The 22,486-nt window shown below is 45.3% G+C and overlaps 1 protein-coding gene across 1 annotated transcript in view; it reads left to right on the top strand.

The window, feature by feature from the left end:
* Window positions 1–7,036: 7,036 nt before the first annotated feature.
* LOC147734858 (snaclec bitiscetin subunit alpha-like) overlaps window positions 7,037–22,486 on the top strand; it is an 82,019-nt gene continuing 66,569 nt past the window's right edge. The window contains exons 1-2 of the mRNA XM_086952511.1: window positions 7,037–7,191; window positions 7,782–7,941. Coding sequence (XP_086808637.1) covers window positions 7,037–7,191; window positions 7,782–7,941 — 315 coding nt within the window. The remainder of the gene's footprint in view (window positions 7,192–7,781; window positions 7,942–22,486) is intronic.

Genomic DNA, 22,486 nt, shown 5'->3' with positions numbered 1-22,486 from the left:
TTAAAGTGGGTCCCTAGTATGCAAGGATGGGCTTGAAATACATCTGCGGCAAGCATAACTTGCTGCTTGAAAGGGTCTTCGGTGGACGTGATACGTCCGACGTTGACATTACTCTCGAATGAGAGTTACCTGATTTCGAATTATTAGAGTTGCAGTGGAATGAAGGCAGGGATTGTCTATGTAGTGACCATGTCTTCCCTTGTTACAGGTTGCCCACAAGTCCTGTTTCTGCCTGCCTGTGTAGTTAGGGAGGATATGCTGTGGCCTTTCATTAATCTTACCAACGTGCGCTTTGACGCCCTGGGCAAACTAAAGGCCTTAATGTTTCAAAAATATGTCGCCTTCACTTTGGCCAAGGAGACGTTTGATATTCAGGTGGAGCGTTGCTCTTCAGAGATACAGGGTCTTCTCCAAAATAACTTCCCATGATATTCTGAGGAGCTGGTCCATCCTATTTTTAACATGTCTAGTATGACTGGATTTGAAGGGTTTTTCAAGAACATTGGCTCTGGGTTGGTCAGCACCTTCCAGCCAGTGTTTGGAGTTATTTTTTCCTTCATCCACTCCGTCCTCTGAAACATTTTTGGAGTACTTCTGCTGGTTTTGCTCCTAGTTGCAGGAATACTAATTGAATATTTTTGCTCTGCAATGGAAATTCCAGTTCGAGGTTAAATGGAGCTGACACTGCCACATGTCCTGTTGTGCCATGAGTACATGGTACATTTCTTTGGCATACCATTGCTTCAAGAATTGGCTGAGCAGTTGTTTCTGCCATTATGGCCAGTTTGAGTTCATTGTTTACAGCCATGTGTTCCCCTGCCTCATGTGCACTAACGAGTGTTCTCTGGACCTGTGCTTCGGGTCGCAGTTGGTTGAACCTTTGGACATGTACATGCTGGTGGACCCATTGAATGTCCATCTGTACCGCTGTCCCCTACAAATATGTCTGTTCTTGGCCGTATTCTTTGAGCTCCCGTGGATTCGCTTCATACCTAGTGATTTTGATCTGGGCTCTGTTGCACTGGAACGTCTGGTGGCTGTATTTTCTTCCTCAGCAGCTGCTGTGGGGGTTGGATGGAAGCATACTTGCTCCATTGATTTGCTCTGAGGTTTGCCTCTGGAAACGTCATCTGTGGACACTGGGAACAGCAATGTTTGGGAATTTTTTATTAGGCCCGTTTTTACTTTCAAATTTGTCTTTAAATTGCCTTAATTTGCAATGCTTTTATATTTTTTACAGTTGGCTTTCTTTATGTTTTGGGACTCTAAATAACATTAGGGCCTACATTTAATGCAATTTAAAGGGATTTTATTATACCAAGATTTTGCATTTTCCTTTAAATATGCTATATAATATTATTTTGCTTTGGTAGCTTCTTACACTGGCATATGTACTAGGAGTAAGTGTCATGTGCCCTAGTTAGGCCTGGTAGGAATTAGGGCAATTCTTACAGGTACACAATCATTTTTCCTAAAGTTGCCTTCTCTTTGTCACATAGACGTTTGATATTCATTTGCATTCATGAAGCTTTGGCTAGTTTCGTAGAAACAATGACCTTGTGGACACGGAACACTTAGAGAGAATACTATCACACTGCCTTGGCACTCAGTGCAAAGCCTCTCACATGCGTAATACAAATGTGTTTATTATTACATCCGCGTGGCGACACAGCTAACAGTAGAACACAAACAATGGTTGCCTGATCACAATATCGGTCAGAAGCAAGGAGGCCATATTCTATATATAGCCTTTTCTTTCCTATCATAATCAGAGGGGACACTTCTTCTGACTTTGAGGGGTCCCTGCATGCTGGAGCTTTCGCCTAGCAGCTGACTTTCATCTTCGTGAGGGGTGTCAAATTCCTTATCAAGACAAGGACATACACTCTTAATCACCAGGTAAAGTGGTTAGGTTATCCAGAAGGGGGTGTTATTGGCAGGCCTTAAATTTACCCCCTAGTTATGTAGGTTAGGGCTAGCATTGTAGGAGTGCACTCTATTGTTAAAATCTTCTATATATATATATATATGCACATGTGACCTGTCTCAGCAATAAGGTTAACCCTTTGTTTTATTCACTGTCCTGACAGTCAATAGAACCTTTGTCTGCTTCTGTCTATCAATGGTCGTAGACCATATTTTCTATGCAAAAATAACCACAGTTCAATAAATATTGACAATGCTCCTCTGTGTATTTTTTCTATATTTCTCTGAGTAAAAGAGAGCACGAGTGACTGAGCGAAACGTTTGAAGTCTGTCCCCACTGTTTCTGAGGGAAAAGAGTTGCCATGTTCAATGGTCGCCAGAACTATCCGCTCCCTGCACAAGTTTAGGGAGCCTAACAGTGGGACTCCGAGCTAACTGGTCCGAAGGGCAACATATCCTGTGGTGGTCCATGGAATCAGTTTAGCACCATTCTAAGTTTATGTCATCTGCAAACGCATATTTCCTACTGATTAGTGGAAACTACACGACAGCCCATTGGGCTCTATTTTCTCTCAAAGACGATAATCATACATTTTCTCACCTGGAGCATAATCTACTCATTCTTTTGTCTCCCAAAATAGACTCAAAATTGCAGTAGTAGTTGATGGAGGGCTGTTTATCAGTGGGGGTTCTACTGAGGTATTCAACTCCAGTTCAATTAACTAATAATGCCAGTTTATGTGGTTGTGGCACCGCCATAGGATACTTGGAGTTTCCTGCCCCCGGGAAAAGTCTCCATTCATCCAATTGGAGGGAAGTGACAGTGGATTGGTCGACTCTGCAGGCTTTTGCATCTCATTTAGATGGGGTCTTTGCATTTCACTTAGAAGGGAGGAATATCTCAATGAGGACCGTCAATTAAGTGATAAGGTGCTACCTTAATTGCCAGCGCAGTACAAGGTCCATAGAATTTAATTGTCTGGCAGAATTGATCTTCCCCTGAGCAGAGCAGCATCTTCTTGCTCTGGGGGTGGTCTACATTGAGGCGTCCATTAATTTTCCTTTCATGCATCTTCCATGAACTACCATCTTTCAGATTGAGACTTCAGTCGGGTTTGCCCAAATTTGGGAGCCCTGGATAGGCCTGTATATGGGACCTCACAATATGATGCTTCAACTCTACTGCTCAGCGATGTGGTGTCCAAAGACGAGGGTGGTGGATGCTTGGAGGCTTCCTTGGCCCCAGGGCACTTTGAGTGCCTATCCCATGATTCTCCTCCTCCTGAGGGTGAAGTTTAGGAGTGCTAATGTAGGCTCAATTTCTTCTGAGATGTCCATGGTTTTCTTTGCTAATGGCCATGGCAGGAGGTTAATTGCTGTACCTTCCCTCCAGTTCTCACTGTTAGCATTGCTTCAAGTCACTCATCTCTGGTTGATGGCCTAGTTCTTGGATAGGTAGATCTTCAAAATTTGGGTTGTTTAAAGTTAGTTGCATTGGACCTCTAGTTGCCCAGAAAATCATTTACTTTGTGTTTTACAACAATAACTATAATTCTTTCCATAAATGGAGTGTTTCAGATGCATCTGCAGTTGATCCTTTTCAAATACTTGAGTGTTGGAGATCATTTTTTTAAAAGTTTAGCGCCATCAAACTTGGCTGCTCAGTAGGCAGTTATTTAAACACTTATGGTTAGAGGTGATTGTGATAGGATTTCCCTACTGGTAGTTAGATTGTTTAAAAGTGTTCTTTGACAGAGGTCAGAGTTTCAGAAAATGGTACATTCTTGGGATTTTTCTCTTGTTCTAAAGAAGCTTCACCCCCCTCCCCATACTGCCAGTTGATGGCCCATCTAGGAACCCTTAATCCCTCTATTGTATAGCTCTCTGGGAGGCATCAACAAAGTCTAATAGGTAGTTACACCTAGCCATGTGACCCAGAAATAGGCTGCAGGCAACAAGTAGTTAGAAAAAGCCAGCTTTTTAAAAGTGGCACTTTCAAAATTGTAACTTAAAATCCTATGTTCCCATTGAATATAATATTTTAGTTACAATTTCTCAGACTCCAACCATGATATTCCGTCCTCCTCCTCCTAATTGAAAGTTACCACCTAATAAAGGTAATATAGGAACCCAATGTTATCCCATGGGAAAATAGGCTTTACTGTAGTTGAGGTCTCCTGGGAGACCTCAACTTCCATCTGGAGAACAACAACGACCGCAACACCAGCACCCTGCTCGACAACCTCACCAACCTGGGACTCAAGCAACTGGTGTCCACCCCCACCCACCTCGCCGGACACACACTCGACGCTGTCTTCTCATCCAGCAAGGACATCAACTTCAGCCACACCACAGAGCTTCAATGGACGGACCACAGCTGCGTCCACTTCACCTTCAAGAAAACAACGACCCACCACCACCAGCAACAGACCGCCCGCAGAAGCTGGAACAAGATCACAGCAGACCAGCTCGCCACCTCCCTGAGCCAGCACCCTCCTGCCAGCTCAGCGAACCCCAGCCAGGCCGCCGACAACCTCACGAAGTGGATCAGCAACTGCGCGGACGAACTCGCCCCACTGAGGACCCCGCCCAGCAGACCCGGCAGCAAGAAAGCCCCATGGTTCACCGACGAACTCAAGAGCTCCAAGAAGAACTGCCGAGCCCTCGAGAAAGTCTGGAGAAGGGAACCGACACCGGACAACATGACCTCCTTCAAACTTGCCACCCGGAAACACCACCAGCTGATCCGCGCCGCCAAGAAAACAGCATTCAAGGACCGGTTGGACAACAACGCACACAACTGCAAGGAACTCTTCAACATCGTCAAAGAGCTTTCCAACCCCAGCGCAGGAAACAACGACATCACCCCATCGCAAGACCTCTGCAACTCCCTGGCTTCATACTTCCACAACAAGATCGCGGACATACACAACAGCTTCAACAACCAACCAACGCACACCATGACCGAACAACCACCCCCCACCACCACCCTCCGCGCCTGGACCCCGATCAGCACCGAAGACACCATCCGCACGATGAACTCCATCCACTCCGGATCACCGACCGACCCCTGCCCTCACCACGTCTTCAACAAAGCCGACGCTGTCATCGCACCCCACCTGCGAGACATCATCAACACATCCCTCGACACCACCATCTTCCCCGAGAGCTGGAAACACGCCGAACTCAGCGCCCTACTCAAGAAACCAACAGCGGACCCCACCGACCTCAAGAATTACCGCCCCATCTCGCTCCTCCCGTTTCCAGCCAAAGTCATCGAGAAGACCGTCAACAAGCAGATGGCCGCTTTCCTCGAGACGAACGGATCCCTCGACCCCTCACAGTCCGGCTTCCGAGCCAACCACAGCACCGAGACCGCCCTCATCGCCGCCACCGACGACATCCGAGCCCTGATGGACAATGGAGAAACAGCGGCCCTCATCCTCCTAGACCTCTCCGCGGCATTCGACACGGTCTGCCACCGCACCCTAGTACGGCGCCTCAGCAACGTCGGAATCCAGGACAAGGCGCTGGAGTGGATCACCTCCTTCCTCGACGGGAGAACACAGAGAGTCCGCCTACCACCGTACAAGTCAGAGGCCACCGAAGTCATCTGCGGCGTCCCCCAAGGATCATCTCTGAGCCCCACCCTCTTCAACGTCTACATGAGCCCCCTCGCGGCCATCGTACGCAAACACAACCTCAGCATAATCTCCTACGCCGACGACACCCAGCTGATCCTCTCCCTGACCAACGACCCCGCCGCCGCCAGAGCCAACCTGCACGAAGGGATGAAAGAGGTAGCCGAGTGGATGACGACCAGCCGCCTGAAACTGAACTCGGACAAGACGGAGGTCCTCATCCTGGGCTCCTCTCCCTCCGCCTGGGACGACTCCTGGTGGCCTCCCGCCCTGGGCACCGCACCCAAACCGACAGACCATGCACGCAACCTGGGCTTCATCCTGGACTCCTCCCTCTCCATGACCAGGCAAGTCAACAACGTCTCCTCGGCATGCTTCAACATCCTACGCATGCTACGGAAGATCTTCTGGTGGATCCCCACCGAGACCAGGAAGACCGTCACCCAGGCCCTCGTCACCAGCCGACTGGACTACGGCAACGCCCTCTACGCCGGGACCACCGCCAAGCTCCAGAAGAGACTCCAGCGGATCCAGAACGCCTCAGCCAGACTCATCCTCGACATCCCACGAACCAGCCACATCTCCGGACATCTGCGAGACCTTCACTGGCTCCCCGTCAACAAAAGAATCACCTTCCGCCTCCTCACCCACGCACACAAAGCCCTACACGACCAAGGCCCGAGCTACCTCAACAGCCGAGTCAACTTCTACGCTCCCAAACGCCACCTCCGATCAGCCAACCACGCCCTCGCCGCCGTCCCCCGCATCCGAAGAGCGACTACAGGAGGAAGGTCCTTCTCCCACCTGGCCGCCAAGACCTGGAACTCCCTCCCGACCGACCTGCGCCTGACCCAAGACCACCTCTCCTTCAGGAAGAAGCTGAAGACCTGGCTGTTCGAGCAGTAGCGGCTCCCCCCCCCCCCCCAGCGCCTTGAGACCCCACGGGTATGTAGCGCGCTTTATAAGTGTCACTGATTGATTGATTGATTGTAGTGAAAAATTAACTTCTGAGTTTTTTGCCACCAGGACATATAACATTAAAAGTACTGCACCCTGCCCTATGGGTTATGTAAGGCCTAACCTAGGGCTGACTTATATGAATTAGAAAGAATCATTTAGGCCGGCAAAAAGTTTACTTTACCAGGCCTAAAAAACTGCACACACAGGCTGCATTGGCAGGCCTGATACATATTTAAAGGGATACATAAGTGGAAGACACAATCAGTGCTGCTGGCCCAATGCTAGCGTTTAAATTAACAACCCTTTGTTAAATACCACTTTACGAGGGACTTACAAGTACGTTAAATGTTCCAATAGTGTGTAAGCTGGTTAGCAGTGGTAAAGTATGCAGAGTCCTAAAAGCCAACAATGGGTTCAGAAAACAGGAGGGTGAAGATAAAAAGCTAGGGGATGACCCCACGTCCCTCTGCACCTCCAACAATGTAGTTGTAAAGGCACACAAAGTGGAAATGACTATTATTGCAGTGGGACAGATACAGAAGAAATCTTCATCTGCAAGGATCTTTGGTCCTGTTACGTGGAAAAACTTCAAGTTGGAGACCGAACCAGCTCATTATGTTAAGTCTTGGACAAGGAAGACTATGAACTGGGGTGACAATTACTGGTAAATAATTGGGCTATTCATCTTTTTACCCATTCATATAGCCTTTTAACTTTACATTAATGTATCTTTCACCTTTCTTTCATACATCTTTCTCTTTCAACCATTTCTGCCTTATAACTCTACCATGTAACATAACATACAGCAACATAGCATACCATAAAACAACATAACACAACATAACATAACATACCATAGAATAGCATAACGTAACATACCATCATAAGATAACATAGCATGACATGACATAACTTGACATGACATTATATAACATTCCAATCTATGTCTTTGTCTATTCATTATGTCAACAATACCCTTCTTCTATCACCACTATGAATGTATCATCTCAAGGTTTGCTATTCTGTAGAGAGAAGTAGTTATCTATATGGGTACAAATAATTGTTGTTGACCAAATAGACCATTTTTTAAATGCTAGGAAGAAACCTCAGGAGACAGCAACAGTAATTTGTATGTAAGGAAAAGGCTTTGGTGGGTAATTTATGTTTTGATATTCTTGGAGTAAAATATTAAATGATTAACAGTGTACTTCTTTAAATTAATACTTTCTCTCTCTACTTTGTATTTTGAATATTTTTAGGTACCTTTTTTGTCAAACCATACGAACCACCAAAAGAAATACTTACCAACGCAAGGTGCCTCTGTGCTCAAGGCTCATGTGATCACGGATGGGTGCAGTATAAGAATGCTTGTTACAAGCGATTCAATGACATAGTGTCTTGGCCAGCAGCAGAGGTAAAAGTTTCATGTGTGCGTTAATAAAAATGAAGGCCTTTATTTACAAAAGTTGTCCATGGGTGCCTGCACAATACAGAACACAACATGAATTAATTAACCTTTTTAAAGGCTCTCAGATCAAGCGTTGAATTATGTTGAATGACTTGCAATGCCATCTTCAGTAATAATGGGTCATATTATATTGTAGAAGTTGAACAGGGCTAATCACATCTCTCCATTTGCAAGTACTTGACATAATGCCATGTAGGGTATTACCTTGCTATACTTATTTTTTGTGGAGGGAACCCCAGGGCATGTACTTGCATTTTCTAGCACCAGCTTCTTTCAGCCCTAAACAGCCCAGTCAAGATGGAGAAAGGGAAGTGGTAAGAACGCATACTTTATGCAGTGTTGCTTTGAACTGTAAAAAGGGATCTTTTTTCTCTACCCATGACTGTTTACATTTGTCCATTAGTTTCTGTGTAATTTGTAATTTCAAAACTGCCGTATTATCTACCTGTGACTGTTGTTCCTCTACACTGTGCTAAGGCTTCTAGAAGGCAACACATTCCAGTTTTTTTAAGAGACTGTTTAATGTAGTCTGTGGTTTAAATTATGTTTGGAGCGTGTATTTAGCACTCGTTTTTGGCTTTTAAAGTGCAGGATAAGCAGTATGTAAGTGGTTTTAGATTCACCTGCAGGAGTGAACAGAAGCTACAACATGTGTAATGCAGCCTGTCTGCTTCGCAGGTGATTCTGACTTCAGGAGCACCTCCTAGCCCCCCTCCCCCCATCGCACACCAGTACGCGCTTTAGTGATTGGCCCAGAGGCAGCATCTGGGAAGGCCTCACCCCTACTCTCCCACCTACACATGTGCTTAAGTTTTGGAGGAAACCCTGGGACAGCCCCTTCATTTTGTAGTCAGCAAGAAAAGAGAAGGTGCTTTGTGCTGTGGAGTAACTGTAAAAAATGCTCTTTTTTTCCACATGTGACTGTTTCAATTTATAGAATGGTTTTTGTGCAAATTGTACTTTTAAGAAAAATACTGTTTTCTTCTACCAGTGACTGTTTATATGTCTCTTCCGATTTCCCACTAAACTGTGGCAAGGCTCCTCAGAAGCTGACCCCCCTCGACAAACGAAAAAGGCAAAAAACACCCTCAACCTAAGCAAAGTGTTTATTAAGAGACTTTTGAATCTGTTTAGTGGTTTTAATTGTATTTGTAAAGTATATTTACTCCCCACCAACCTTCACAGGCCCTTCGGTTTGTGGAGGGGACCCCAGGACAGATACCTTTATTTTGTTTCCCGAGCTTCTCTCAGCTGTAACCAAACTAGTAAGTAAGGAGAAAGGAAGGTGGTAAGAACACAAACTTTGTGCATTGTTCTTTGAAAGTGTAAAAATCGCTCTTTATCTCTACTCCTGACAGTTTAATTTCTCTCCTGGTTTTTTCCTGAACTCAGCCAAGCGTCCTACACCCCCTTTACAAGCCAAAAATACAAAATACACCCCTAAGCATATTGATTTTGAAAAGACTGTTTATTTTGTTTTTTAGTTTAAATTGTATCTGGGAAGTGCATTTAGCACTCGTATTTTAGTGGTTTATAAATTTGGGCCTCACCTGCAGATTTAAACAGAAACTAAAAAGTGTGCATTCAGCCAGTCTGAATTTAGGAGCATGTTCTTGTCCTGGCACAGCCGTTTGTGCTTTACTGATTGGCCCAAAATCAGCATCTGAGAAGGCCTGACCACTGCCTTCCTACCTGGTGCCCTCGTACCTGCACAGGCCCTTAAGTTTTTGGATGGACCCTCAGGACAGCAACCTCCATTTTGAAGCCCCAGCTTCTCTAAGCCCTAAACAGCCTAGTCAGCAAGGATAAAGGAAGGTGGTAAGAACACAGACTTTGTTATGTGTTGTTTGAAACTGTAAAAAGTGTTCTTTTTCTCAACTTGTGACTGTTTCCAATCATTTTTTGGTTTCCGTGCGGTTTATACTTTAAAAAACTGCTATTTACGTCTACCAGTGACTGTTAAAAGTTCTCTTCTGGTTTTCCCATAAACTTTATTAGGGCTCCTCGAAGGCAAACCCCCCCCCCCATTTACAAACTATGGGGCTTATTTATGAAATAGTCATGCAATGCATTGCACCACGTCAGCTTGGTACGATGCACAGCGTGACAGGAAAAGGGTAGGAATGCATTATATTTGAGGCCAATGCAGGCACTCTTGCACCTTGGTGCAAGGGGGCTTGCGTTCCAGCAGGATTACTTTTGTGCAGGAAAGGGCAATTTTGTGCATGAAAGCAATCCTGAGAGTCTTATTCCGCTATCGATGTGTGCTGCGGAACTCAGCACACATAGAAAGAGGAAGTAACGAGGAGAAATAAAGATATTTCTTCCTGTGCCTCAGCTGGGTGTAATGTCTTGAGAGTTAGAAATTATGCAACCCTTTTGGATTCTGAGGGACTCTGCAGAACAGTGTTGTAAGTGTTAGAGCGGAATGCATTGAATGCTGATTTAGAATGGTGTGTTTACTGTTACAAGCAGATGAATTAAGATGTGCATACCTAAGCTCTGTGTCTGGTGTAATCATTGGCGGGTCCCCAGGCTGGGGAGGACGCTACAACTGGTAACGAGTTAAGTGATAAGTAACCCGGAGATTCACAGTGTTCCCCCATGGATTTTGCCATGGTCCAAGCAAACTACTTGTGTGTGCCATCTGTGTTGCAGTTAAAGTACGGAATTGACGCTTAAAACATGTGGGGTCAAAGCACAACTCAAGTCGCTGTAAAGAAGTTGAAAAAAAGAAGAAAAAAAAGAAATCTTGCAACATTGCAAAGAAATCCACATTTCAGTGACTGAGAACCTGCTGGTCAGACCATATATCAAAGTGCAGCACAATTTACAGTCATATTTAAGCCAGAGTGTTAATTCTAAAGGAGCAACCAGGTTATGAAAGAGCAGCTGTTAAAAATCACGATAACGTTATCCTTTGAAGGTGGGAAGGACAAAGTGCACGCAAAGAGATGTTGAAGAATAAAATAGTTATTTACTCACCGGAACCTGTGGCAATGAGCCAGTACAACTTCAGCGCAAGGCTCCTGTAAGAGGGCGGGTTTGATAAACAGGCGTGTAGGCAGTACTGGTGGTTTAAAGGAAGTAGGTTTATTAACAAAAAGTGATGATTTGATGGGAGATTGAAAAGAGTCCTCAAACTTTTCTTCGGCTTCCGATGTATCCGAGGAGGTATCAGGTGATGAAAGGGCACCTGTGGTCTTCGCCTTGTCTTCAGGACGTGGTGGTCCTCCCCGGTGGCTCATAAGAGAAGGGGGGAATAAATGAGGGTATTGTGAGAAGGATACATTTTAAACTAGAGAAACGTTTACCCTTCACCACACCTTCCGTGCATAGAGTCAGTTGTGAGTCACAAAGTGGTAAGGAAGTTCAGGATTTTTATAAAGGCTTTTAAGGTGCTTAAGGAAGGAGCCTGGACAGTATTCACCAAGACGAGTGTTGCTAAGTTCTAGGATATCAACCGGAGCGCTTACAATGATTTTACTTTGCACGCAGCTGTATGATTTAAAGATATGATCTCTCTCGAACTTTTGCATAAAAATATTTGCATATGAGGGGGCCCCCCCAAAGCCCATCGAGGTGCCATTGGATTGGTTGAAGAATTGACCCTTCCACTCGAAATAACTGTGGTATAATGCGAATTGCATTAATTCCAATATCAAGATTCTTTGATACTCCTCAAGATTGCTATGCAAATATTTTTATGCAAAAGTTCGAGAGAGATCATATCCTGAACAATCAAACATGGACAGAAGGTTTGATCATGTTTAAGCGGTTCATTGACGATATTTTTTTGATTTGGCGAGGATCGAAAGAACGACTGGAAACTAACATTGAGAAGCTCAATTCACATAATGAAAGGATAAGGTTCACTCATACCATCTCAAATGAAACCATAGCATTTCTGGATGTACAAATCAAAATAAGCAACAATGAAATCAGAACGAAAGTTTTCCACAAACCAACAGACAGAAATGCGTGTCTTTTATTCCAAAGTTTCCATCCAGAAGCCTTGAAGAAACACTTGCCAACTTCTCAATATATCAAACTCAAGAGAATAACATCAATTAAAGATGATGTAGATATTTCAATCAAACAACAAACTGAAAAGTACACACGGAGAGGTTATCCTATAGACATTCTACAAAACTCTTTAACGAAAGTGGATAAAATGAAGATAACTGATTTATTGGTACCCAAGGTTAGACAATCTGAACAAAAAACAGTTTGTGTACTAAAATATTCTTCCGACTCAAACAAAATCAAAAGGATCATAAATAAGCATTGGCATCTAATACAAACTGAACCGGATCTCAACAACTTATACAATGACCGAATCACGTTTGCTTTTCAAAGATCTAAAAACATCAAAGAACTACTCAACACTCCAGCCAAGGAGAAAAACATATGGAAAGGGATGTCCAAATGTTTCAATTGCATCCATTTTAACAACGTGATGAGTGGTAAAACGTTCATGCATCCCACTAAAGGTTTTCCCATAGAATTGCATCATTTCAGTACATGCGACACTGCCAATTGTATCTATGTGATCAAATGCCCATGTGGCAAAATATACATTGGTCAAACTGAACGCAAAATCAAAGTCCACATCACGGAGCATTAGAGCAACATCAGACTAGGTAATATAAAGTCTACTGTGGCAAGCCATTGGAAAGAAAAGGGCCATCAAATTTCCCAACTCAAATTCATGGTGATCGAGACAATCCAACAACGCCCCGACATGGATCCTGTGAAACAGAGACTAAGAGCTGAATTTCACTGGATAAAAAAACTAAACTCTACCCACCCTATGGGGCTGACCGACCGGATTGAACATTCGTGTTTTTTATAACACATTGATCCTTGGCATTGACTTTTGAAAATATCTGTACCCCATCAAGCTTTGTTTCTTTCATTCAATGATTGTATTTAAATTGTTTTAACATTGTCGAATTCTTTCATTTGTGTAGCATGTTGAAATATCTCTACATTTCAATGTTTATTTACTGTGCCCAATGTTTTATGATCATTATCGTGGATTCACAGCGCCAGGCGCCGTTTTGTTATGAAGCCGTCGCACTCTAATCATGTGATCTGTTGCCCGCACCGTGATTGGTTGCGGTCGCGATCACATGATTTACCTTCCACCTATGACAGTATCTGTTGTAACGTTGCGGTAATCACACCGAACCCATTGAGGCGCGAACGCGTCCTACTACTCGTAAGTTCTGTTTGTTGTTCTTATTGTTGTTAAAGAATGGTATGTAGACAGATATCCGCAATTTGAATTGTTCACTACTAGCGTTGGTGTGGCATCGCTTTGCCGTTTTAGTTACATGCAATGTCTTTCACTTTGGTGGTGTTGACTCTCTCGCTGAGGCGGCACGTTTACCTTGTCTATTCTTCCGTTTTTGAAGTTGGGCTACCAGCAGTCATGGCAATGTTATTGCACACTTTTTTTGACATTTGAGAGTGATTAATTTGGTCCTGTTTTGATCCTCATTTTCAGACCCCTGACGAAGGGTCACGTTTCTCCGGACCCGAAATGCATTGGGTGTAAGGAAAAAGTGGATAACTGTTCAAAGACTTGGCTACATAAGAATTGAATTATGTCAGCTAGGATAATCATTTAGTCTCACAGAATCGACTAACTTGAACATTTTTTGATGAATTGAATAAAACATACGAACTGTGACAAGAAACTTGTTTTTGTTGTTAAATTGGCGCTCAGCCTTGAGGATAGGGTCTTCTACCCTCAACACTTTCACATTTCTAGAGGGCACGCTTTGACTACGTGCGTCGACTAGAGCGCCATTCCATAAACAAGTAGAAAATTCAAGAATATTCACGAAACTTTGAGTGCACGGTATAACATTGTAATGTAGTGTAGTTCCTAGTTTCCCACTAGGCCCTGCGCATTGGAATAACATAAACAGTAGTATCGACGTGGAACTGCGGATACTCCAGGCCTCCACTGACTATGCTAAAATTAATTGGGTTGTGTTACCAACTAGCTCAGAGGTCACTGGAAACTTTCTTCTCTGCATAGGAAGTGATCAGCTTCCTTGGCACAGACAAGAAGGGATTCAGCTTTCCAACAACCGTGCAACATGACAACTTTGCTCCTCAGATCAAGAGTCAATCTCTAGGGTCGTGTGAAACAATAGACATGTATTTCACTCAGTCAGTCTAGTGCAGTTTACTTTCACGAGATGTAGAGAATAGAGAGACGGGCGTTTGTCAATAAAGGGTTAACATTTATTGAAGAGTCTTTCTTCTCGTACAAGAGAAATGTATTGCCACAATTGCAAGAATTGTTATTATAAAAAGTACGTACAGTAAGATAAGTATTGCGAAATAGAACTGTAAAAGCATTGATATGGTTTCTTAGCCATACAATGGTTTAAAAGTAATAAAACATATATACAGTCATATATACATTAGGCTAACATACTCAACTGGTGCTTCTAACTAAGCCTACCCCAGTGTGCCTGACCTAAGCCTAACACGTGGAAGTGGAGCAAGTAAGTAGCTTTAAGTTAAGTTGGTTTTGCCAAGGTTTGTTTCAAGAATTCTCGTCTAAGGGTTTAGTCAACACCATACCTCTGAATAGAATGATGGAGGATTGGTATCTCCTTCAGGGGTCTCTCTCGATATCCCAGTCACCCGCGAGGGTAGACCGGAAACGCCAGAGCTGGATTTCTCTGCACGAGAAAGGCAGCGGGTCTCTTCAGCGCGTCGAGGAAGGAGGGGGGACAGCGTCCGCGGGCAGCTGGAATCTGCTGGATGTCTTCGCAGAGGACGGCTGTTCAGCTCCTAAGCGTACTGCACCATAGTTCACGCTTTAGCAGCGATAATGGTATCAGCAGCTTCACCACCACAGGGACAGCAGGCTGCAGCGACAGAGTGCTAGATTTACCAACACGGGGTCTTGCAGGCAGCTGGCATCAGCAACAGTAGCTCGCATTGTTTAAGGCAACGTTGGTAATATTTATACCTGACAGGTGCCGGGTTTGACGCAAGTTTGCTGGACATAAGACGTCAATTAAAGATGTCACTAGGAAGTGATAGTTATCAGTTGCTCATTAGAGTTCCATTACTAATCAAAACACAGCAAGCGGGGATTTCCAGGTTTGCTGAGTTTTTATCTTGTTGAAGAACTCGGAGTGTTATCTAGGAATATCAGATAGTGACTACTGCTCTGTCATTGCACTAATTGGTCGCAAAGGAAGTGGCAGAGAGAACTATGCTGGAATGTGGCTCTGTTCGTGTGAGGCCAGAGATGACTTTTCAGAAAATCGCACTGGAACGGTTATGCCAATATAGGGAATAAATGGATTTATAGCCGAATAGGGGCATAAGGTCACAGTATCGATCAGGAACCTAGATAAACATGCAACAGTAACTCTTCCCAGAGTCACGGCCGCTCTCCAGCATCCACCGGACACCACCAGTCCTCACACCAGCTGTCTTCGTCGACGTCCTGTTCGGTGTTGGGCTGGCTCTCCTGAAGTCCTGCTTCTTCTGGCACCGGGTCCGTACCGTCGGCAAGGGCTACTGCCCCTTTTACGGGTCCCGCGTCTTCTTTCTCCATCTCCGTCCCAAAATTCCTTTCTCCATCTTCAGCGAGGACGCCCCCAATCTCCGCCCTCATTCCTATATAGCGGATCCTCATTCGCTCCGCTGTATCACATCCGGATTGGGTCCTTTCCTCTTCCGGGGCACTGCTTACGTTGTTTCCGAGCTCCTGGGAAGACACAGCAAAGGAGCTTGGGTGTTGCGGTTCGCATAAGGTGCGATTTTCATCTACTCCGACCTCCTTCTCACATCTCCAGAACCCCAATCAAGCACACAGGTTGTGTTTGACAGGCGCCCGACTTCACCAAAGACTCCAAAGTCTTAAGAAATGTGAAACACTGTTTTCCAATGAAGGTAAAGACTAAGGATGTCATTTCAAAAGACGTTAAAGATGATCTGAAGGCCAGCACATCTAAAGGCTCTAGAGATGGCTCACAATAACTGATTCAAGATAAACTGCAGAGCAAGCTGGAGAGATCGTCACCCTCAATATCAACCACTCTCATAAATGGTTACAACTCTGCCGTATTCCTGAAAGCCAAAAAGCAAAATGGTGGCAATAGGTGGACTGCTTGGATAGAAACATTTGATGATTTCATTGATGCACTTAGAGAGATTGCTAAAAAGATTATCAAGTATCTAAAAACTCTGGCTGGTGATGGTGTAAAAGAGGTCATGTAGAAAATACTGTAAACTGATGAAGATGTCAAATAATTTCAAATTAAAGGAGTGTTGTATCTCAAGTTTAATTCAATGCCATATTTTGATGACCAACGATGAATCTTCAAGTGAAATTCCAGAAAGTTGGAAAAGCCATTTATGAATTTGTGAAGAGATGCAGCACACTCATCAGACATTGTATGTTCAATGAATTTACTGATGAAGCAGCTATGCATCTGATAGTTATTGATGGATGCTTGTCAGATTCATTCAGGTGATGAATGCAGAGAAGAACTCTTAGGCCCTCATTATGATTGCGGTGAATCCTCATACTCCGGCCTGGCGGAAGCCACCGCCGGCCCGGAGTATGTGGATTCACTGCGGCGGACACACAAATGACCACCAGCCAGATTAGGATGGCTGGGGGGTCATTTTTACGTCCGCTGCTTTTCCGCCGCGGTCGCCTTCCGACCGCAGCGGAAAAGCTCTAACATGGCTGGCGGAGTCTATCAGACACCGCCAGCCATATTAGGATTTGAATTTTGTGATGCCTTTCCGCGGCGGCAATGCCACCACGAAAAGGCATACAGACTTTTCTTTGGGGGCCTGTTGCGGGTCCCCCGGGTGACGGGGGTGGGGGTGCACATGGGGGGTACCTATGGTACCCCCTGCATTTGCGTGCGCGAAGCAGCAGGCACCGCGCAGTGCCTGCCGCTTTGTGCATGCAAATGCGATGCATGCATATTTAACCTTGCGACGGGTGCAGCTTCAAGCAGCACCCGCCGCAATGTTAAATATTGAGGATGTGACCGTCAGGGTGGCGGTCACATCCTAATCTGCCCGGAGGGACCGCCGCTGCCCCTGCGGACGGTCCCTCCTACTCTGGGGTGGCGGATGGACGCAGGTCCGTCCGCCATCCTAATGAGCACCTAAGTCTGGAGTGAGTGTAAAGAGCTAAAGAGCGTACTGATAGACAATCTACTGACATGGAGGCCGAAGGTGCCCAGAACAAATCTGCCATGAGTGTGAAATAGAAGCCAAAACAAAAGACTGAAGGACACAAAGTGATAAAAAGTTGTGTTTTAGATGTGGATTTTCTTTTCTACACAAATGTAAATGTCCCACTCTTGGCAGACATGTAAAGGCTGTGGGAAGGAGAACCATTTGGTGGTGGTTTGAAAAGGAACAACCAGTTCTCCTTTGCCAGTGCTTCTTCCCTAAAACCGTTCTCCAATTGGCCTTTCAAGCCCTCTGTATGTCCCTAGTAAATTCTACCTGGGTGCCTAGGGCTTTGCAACTGAAGAGGGTCCCCTAGGGAGCCCTTACCTAGGCAATGCAGGCGTCCACTGCAGCATTCATGGCCTGGTGTAGACAAAACAACACGTTTCACATGGACACTGCCTGAGTGCCATGCCAACTAGCACTGCCTAAGGTGAAGGTAAGCCCCCCTCTAGCAGGCCTTGCAGACCTAATGCTGGGTGCACTATATCACAGGTGTGGGCATATCTACTTGAGCAGATGTGCCACTACAATATTTAAGTCTGTTCTTAGATGTTGTAAGTGCCAGGGAATCCATAGAGAGTAAATGGGGGGAAATTCGGCAACTCGAGTTACCCCACTACCCCACATCATGATGGCTTCTCTGAACTCAGGAGCGTTTGGTACCAAACCAAGCCAGTGTGAGATGTATTGAGGCATGTACTCAGAGGCCTCTGAGTACCATCCCTAGTGTGGTCACAGACTGATTTTAGGCAGCCTGCCACCACCAGACATGTTTTGGGCCCCTGGTGTGAGATCCTCCGCTCTCTGGGACCAGAAACAAATCACATCCTGGGCTGAGGTGTCACACGTCCTCCCCCAGGATGGGTACAGTGCTCAAAAGGGAAGCTACAAAGGCCTGCTGTCTTTGTAATACAGCCCCCAGCCTCTTCTGCTAGCAGCAGATGGCGTCCCCCAGTTCAAACCCTCACGTTAGGTGGGAAAACAGGCGTAAAAAACTAGAAAGAATACGAGGTGTGGCCAACTTGGACAACTCCACCCTTAAGGTGCAGGAGGAGAAGTGAAGCACATCTTTCAGTCCCCGCCATCTTGAATATGGGGGGACTTCTCCAATCAGGGCTAGGACTATGCTCCCTCCCACAGGTGCAATAATTGAGGGTGTAGACACTTCAGGTAGACACTCGAGGCATGGTGCCCATTGGCCCTATCTGACATTTCCTTAAAATGCCCCCAGAACGATTATTTAGGTGGCGCCCCCAGAACCTGAAGCTAGTTCCTGTCAACCTATGAAGAAGGACGAAGAAGACGCCAACACTGAGAAAACTGATGATGACTTAGCCCCAGATGTTTGCAGCCCTCAAAGAACCTGTGAAGAAATGACAGACGTCCTGCAGTGAGCAACTTCTACGAACCCTGGGAGGACGGTCTGCCTGTGAGAAAGACGAGAACTCCAGAGGACAAAGGCTCTGAACACAAGAAACAAACCCAAAGGACTCTGTTACCTTCTGTATCCAGAATCCATGACCACTCTGCACCCGACGCCACAGGCCTGTGTCCAGGTGGCCCACTGATCGTAAAAATGTTCCCCAATGATCCTGAGTCCAAGTCCAGCATTGGATGGCCTCTCCTTGACACTATGATGATGCCTGCAGTTTGAATCCAAAGTCTCCCCCGACTGTGAGCAGTTCTGATAAGAGAAACCTGACGTCAACGGACACCCCTGGACCAAAGCCCTGGGCCTTGAGGACCTCAACTCATGATACCCCGTGACCTACAGCAGCACAATTTACCTCTGCTGTAACTGGTCTCCTTTGTGCAGCCTACAATTCATTGCTGGCAGTCTGTTTTCCAAATTGAGTTTCTCCATTGAAATTCATAGGGTGTCTGACACCAAGTTTGCATCCTGCACCCTGGCCGCCATGTGCCACTGGTGGTGTATGTTTGCTGCTGCCTTGTGGCTCCTCCTGTGCTTACCTAAAACTCTGGAGCTTGAGCCCTGCAGACACGTTACTTACCTGCAAGTAGTGTGTCTTCAAGCACCCCAGACTACACTGGGTAACATGGGGCCTAATCTTCAACTTTGACCCCTGCACCTGGTCATCCCTATGCTGCTGGTGGTGCAAAGTTTGTGCTTACCTGTACCTTGCCCTCTGCTGCCCATGCAACCCAAAGCCTGGATTTGTAAGTTATTTACTTACCAGTAAAATAATGTTATTGTTTTCTTCCATTAGTTAACATTGTAAAAACTAAAACTTGCACTTAGGGGGTCATTAGGATGGCGTCCGTCGGCCACCCCCGAGGTAGAGGGACAGTCCGCATGGGCAGCGGTGGTCCCTTCATGCAAATTAGGCTGTAACCGCCACCCTGGAGGTCACATCCCATATCTTTAAACTTGCGGCGGGTGCGGCTTGAAGCAGCACCCGCCGCAAGGTTAAAATGCATGTATTGCATTTACATGCACAAAGCGGCAGGCACCATACGGTGCCTGCCGCTTTGTTCATGTAAATGCAGGGGGGTACCATAGGTATATGCCATGTGCACCCGCCACCTCTTGACACCCTGGGGGCCGGCAACGGGCCCCAAAACTGAAAAGACCACATGCTTTTCCACAGAGGAAAAGCCGCCATGGAAAAGCATGTTTCTTGCCCCATCCTAATATGGCTGGCGGTGTCTGTTAGACACCACCACCATATTAGAGCTTTTCCGCAACGATCAGAAGGCGACCGCGGCGGAAAAGCTGCGGACGGTTTTCCCTTACGCCGATGACCCCCCAGCCATCCTAATCTGGAGGCACTGCTGCGGGGTTCCGCATCCTCCAGGCCGGCGGTGGCTTCCACCGGCCCGGAGGATGCGGAATGACCGCAATCCTAATCGGCCCCTAAGTTTTCAACTTTGGAACTGAAGAGAATGTCTATATAAAGAAGATCTTGGTTTTAAAATAAACCTTGAGCAAAGCTCATTTTTATAAAATTGGTGTGTATCTCCTTTTTGAGCCGTGTGTCAGTTATTGGTCATTGTGTGCACAACACATGTCTAACGCTCCTCTGTGTTAGGCCTAGAGCTTCTAGCCCACACCATATCGTATTCTCTGCTGAAGGCTTCCTAAAAGTCTTTGTAAAGAGTTCACCTTGTGCTACATACACAGTCATACCTATAAACTGTACTTGATGTCTACTGGTGCTCGAGCTGAAATTTAAATTCAGATTATTGATATTAGTTTGTCAACAAACGTTTGTGCTGACTGCTCAGAGCCACGCCATATGACGAACAAGTCGTCAATAAAGTGCGACCACAGCACAATATTCTCTGCCTGTTCCCTTTTCGACCTGTGACAGTATTCACATATTTTACATACACCCGAAGTTTACATGATTTGTATACAACGTTTTTAGTGCTATGCATTTTGCAACCTTTACAAAGGTTCTAAACCTCGTAAAGTATTGAAAATCCTTCTTGGAATCTACAAGCGTAGGGTCGATGCAAACCAGACTTTAACACTCATTTTCCATTAACATTTTTTATTCCTGTGTGTGTTTGTGTAGGCAGGATCCAGTGCATTGAAATGCGGGTGGAATTGTACCTGAACACGTCGATCATGAGCATTGATCGACTCTGCAGTTATGCCTTTGCTTACAGCCTTATAAAACTCATTCAAGATACATTTGAAAGAATGCCCTTATATATTGAACTTATGTAGGCTGAGGCTCATTGTACAAGGTATTATAGTTTGGGCAAGAGTACACTGAGGTAGAGTGGAGGGATTCCTTCTCATGTGTGCTCTTGTTAGCAGGGAGCGCTTTAAGGTGAGTGGTGACCTAGCCAGCATGATCAATGCGATATTAGTGTTATGTGATATGTGACTGGACAAGCTCTCTACTTCCATATGCCTGGCCTAAGGGGCAATCAGACTGTGCCTGATGGGCTGGTCTTACATCACAAAGTGCTTGCAGTGCACACCTTTATTCTTCCATTATATACTTATTTTGCCATAGTTATTACTAGATTGTTTTTATTTGCCTGCTACCTGAGTTGCGTGATCTACCCTTGTTTCACGCCTTGTAAATGTCAAAAACAGTAGTAGCGAAGTACTCCTAAACCAGGTGAACAGCTCCAGGTTGGGATTGTCCCATCTTTTTTTCTTTCAAAGTTCTTCTAGTTTTTAGCCAAACATATTTGTTATGCTTCATTTATTTTTTCATTTCATTCACACGTGATATGTTTATGAATTCCATTGCTTCTCATGCCCATGGGCTGGTCTGTGGGTCAGTTTCTGGGCTGTTTGTTGCTCTGCTACCCTGCAGAACACTTATGCAGTCCAAAACTGCCTCACTTTGCAAAAATGGCCCACTTTAATAGCTATCAAATTCATTTATGGGGGCTACTTTTATTTTGGGGTCCATTTTCTGTCCCTGTCTGACCCTGTCCCATGCCTTAATGAACAGTGTCAGATGGTCAGATGAGAAGCGTGTTCAGTGAGGCTATTAAGGTACGAGTACTCCTGGGATGCTGGAATTAGGAGGTGACATGAAGGTTTTCACCAATTTGGTGTTCAGGGCTGTGGAAAAAGTCACTCTTCATACACCTGGACATCAACTATGAATCTGTGAGGGAATATGTATTTTGTACCCATTGTAGCAATTTTAAGAATAGAGGGGTGGATTGGATCCCTGTAGTGGCCCAATAGCGGTCCAACTAGAGTACAGTTGTGGGTGCCCCCATCACCTTTGAGGCAGTATAGTCTGGGAGACAGAAGCTCATTTGTAAATCTTATGTGGATTATTGGTATTTAATGCACTGCTGCAATAGGAGAGTGTTGCCTAGTCAGTGTTCATTATGGCTCAGTTTTCAGCATGTGGACTAATGTGTGTGATGGTATCAGACGTGCACATGCAGTTGTGTCCTTTATGCATAAAGGATGTAGTCAAACAGGTCAGTAGGTGATCAGTATAATAGAGTTGAAATATTGGCAAAAGTCAGTGAGAGAGACTGGCGTGGCTCATAATAAGTCACAGGCTAGGCTGTGGCACAGATTCTGGGGGTCCAGGAGAGAACATACTTCAGTTAAGGAAAAGGAAGATGCAGTAACATGGCACACACATTGTGGTTAATATGTACATTCAAGAAAGAGGACGTATCATTATCACTAGGAGGGACATTTAGAGCTATACTACAGCATGGCTTAATAGGTTTTTAGATTTGCAGTGCTGGGATCATAGGCAATGGGGACTTTTTGTAGATAGCTAGGAGATCA

This window comes from Lissotriton vulgaris, chromosome 1_2, assembly GCF_964263255.1.
Source record: "Lissotriton vulgaris chromosome 1_2, aLisVul1.2, whole genome shotgun sequence".
In the NCBI taxonomy this organism is placed as follows: Eukaryota; Metazoa; Chordata; class Amphibia; order Caudata; family Salamandridae; genus Lissotriton; species Lissotriton vulgaris.
Note: the sequence above shows the minus strand (reverse complement) of the source record. Positions and strands in the feature narration are given on the sequence as shown.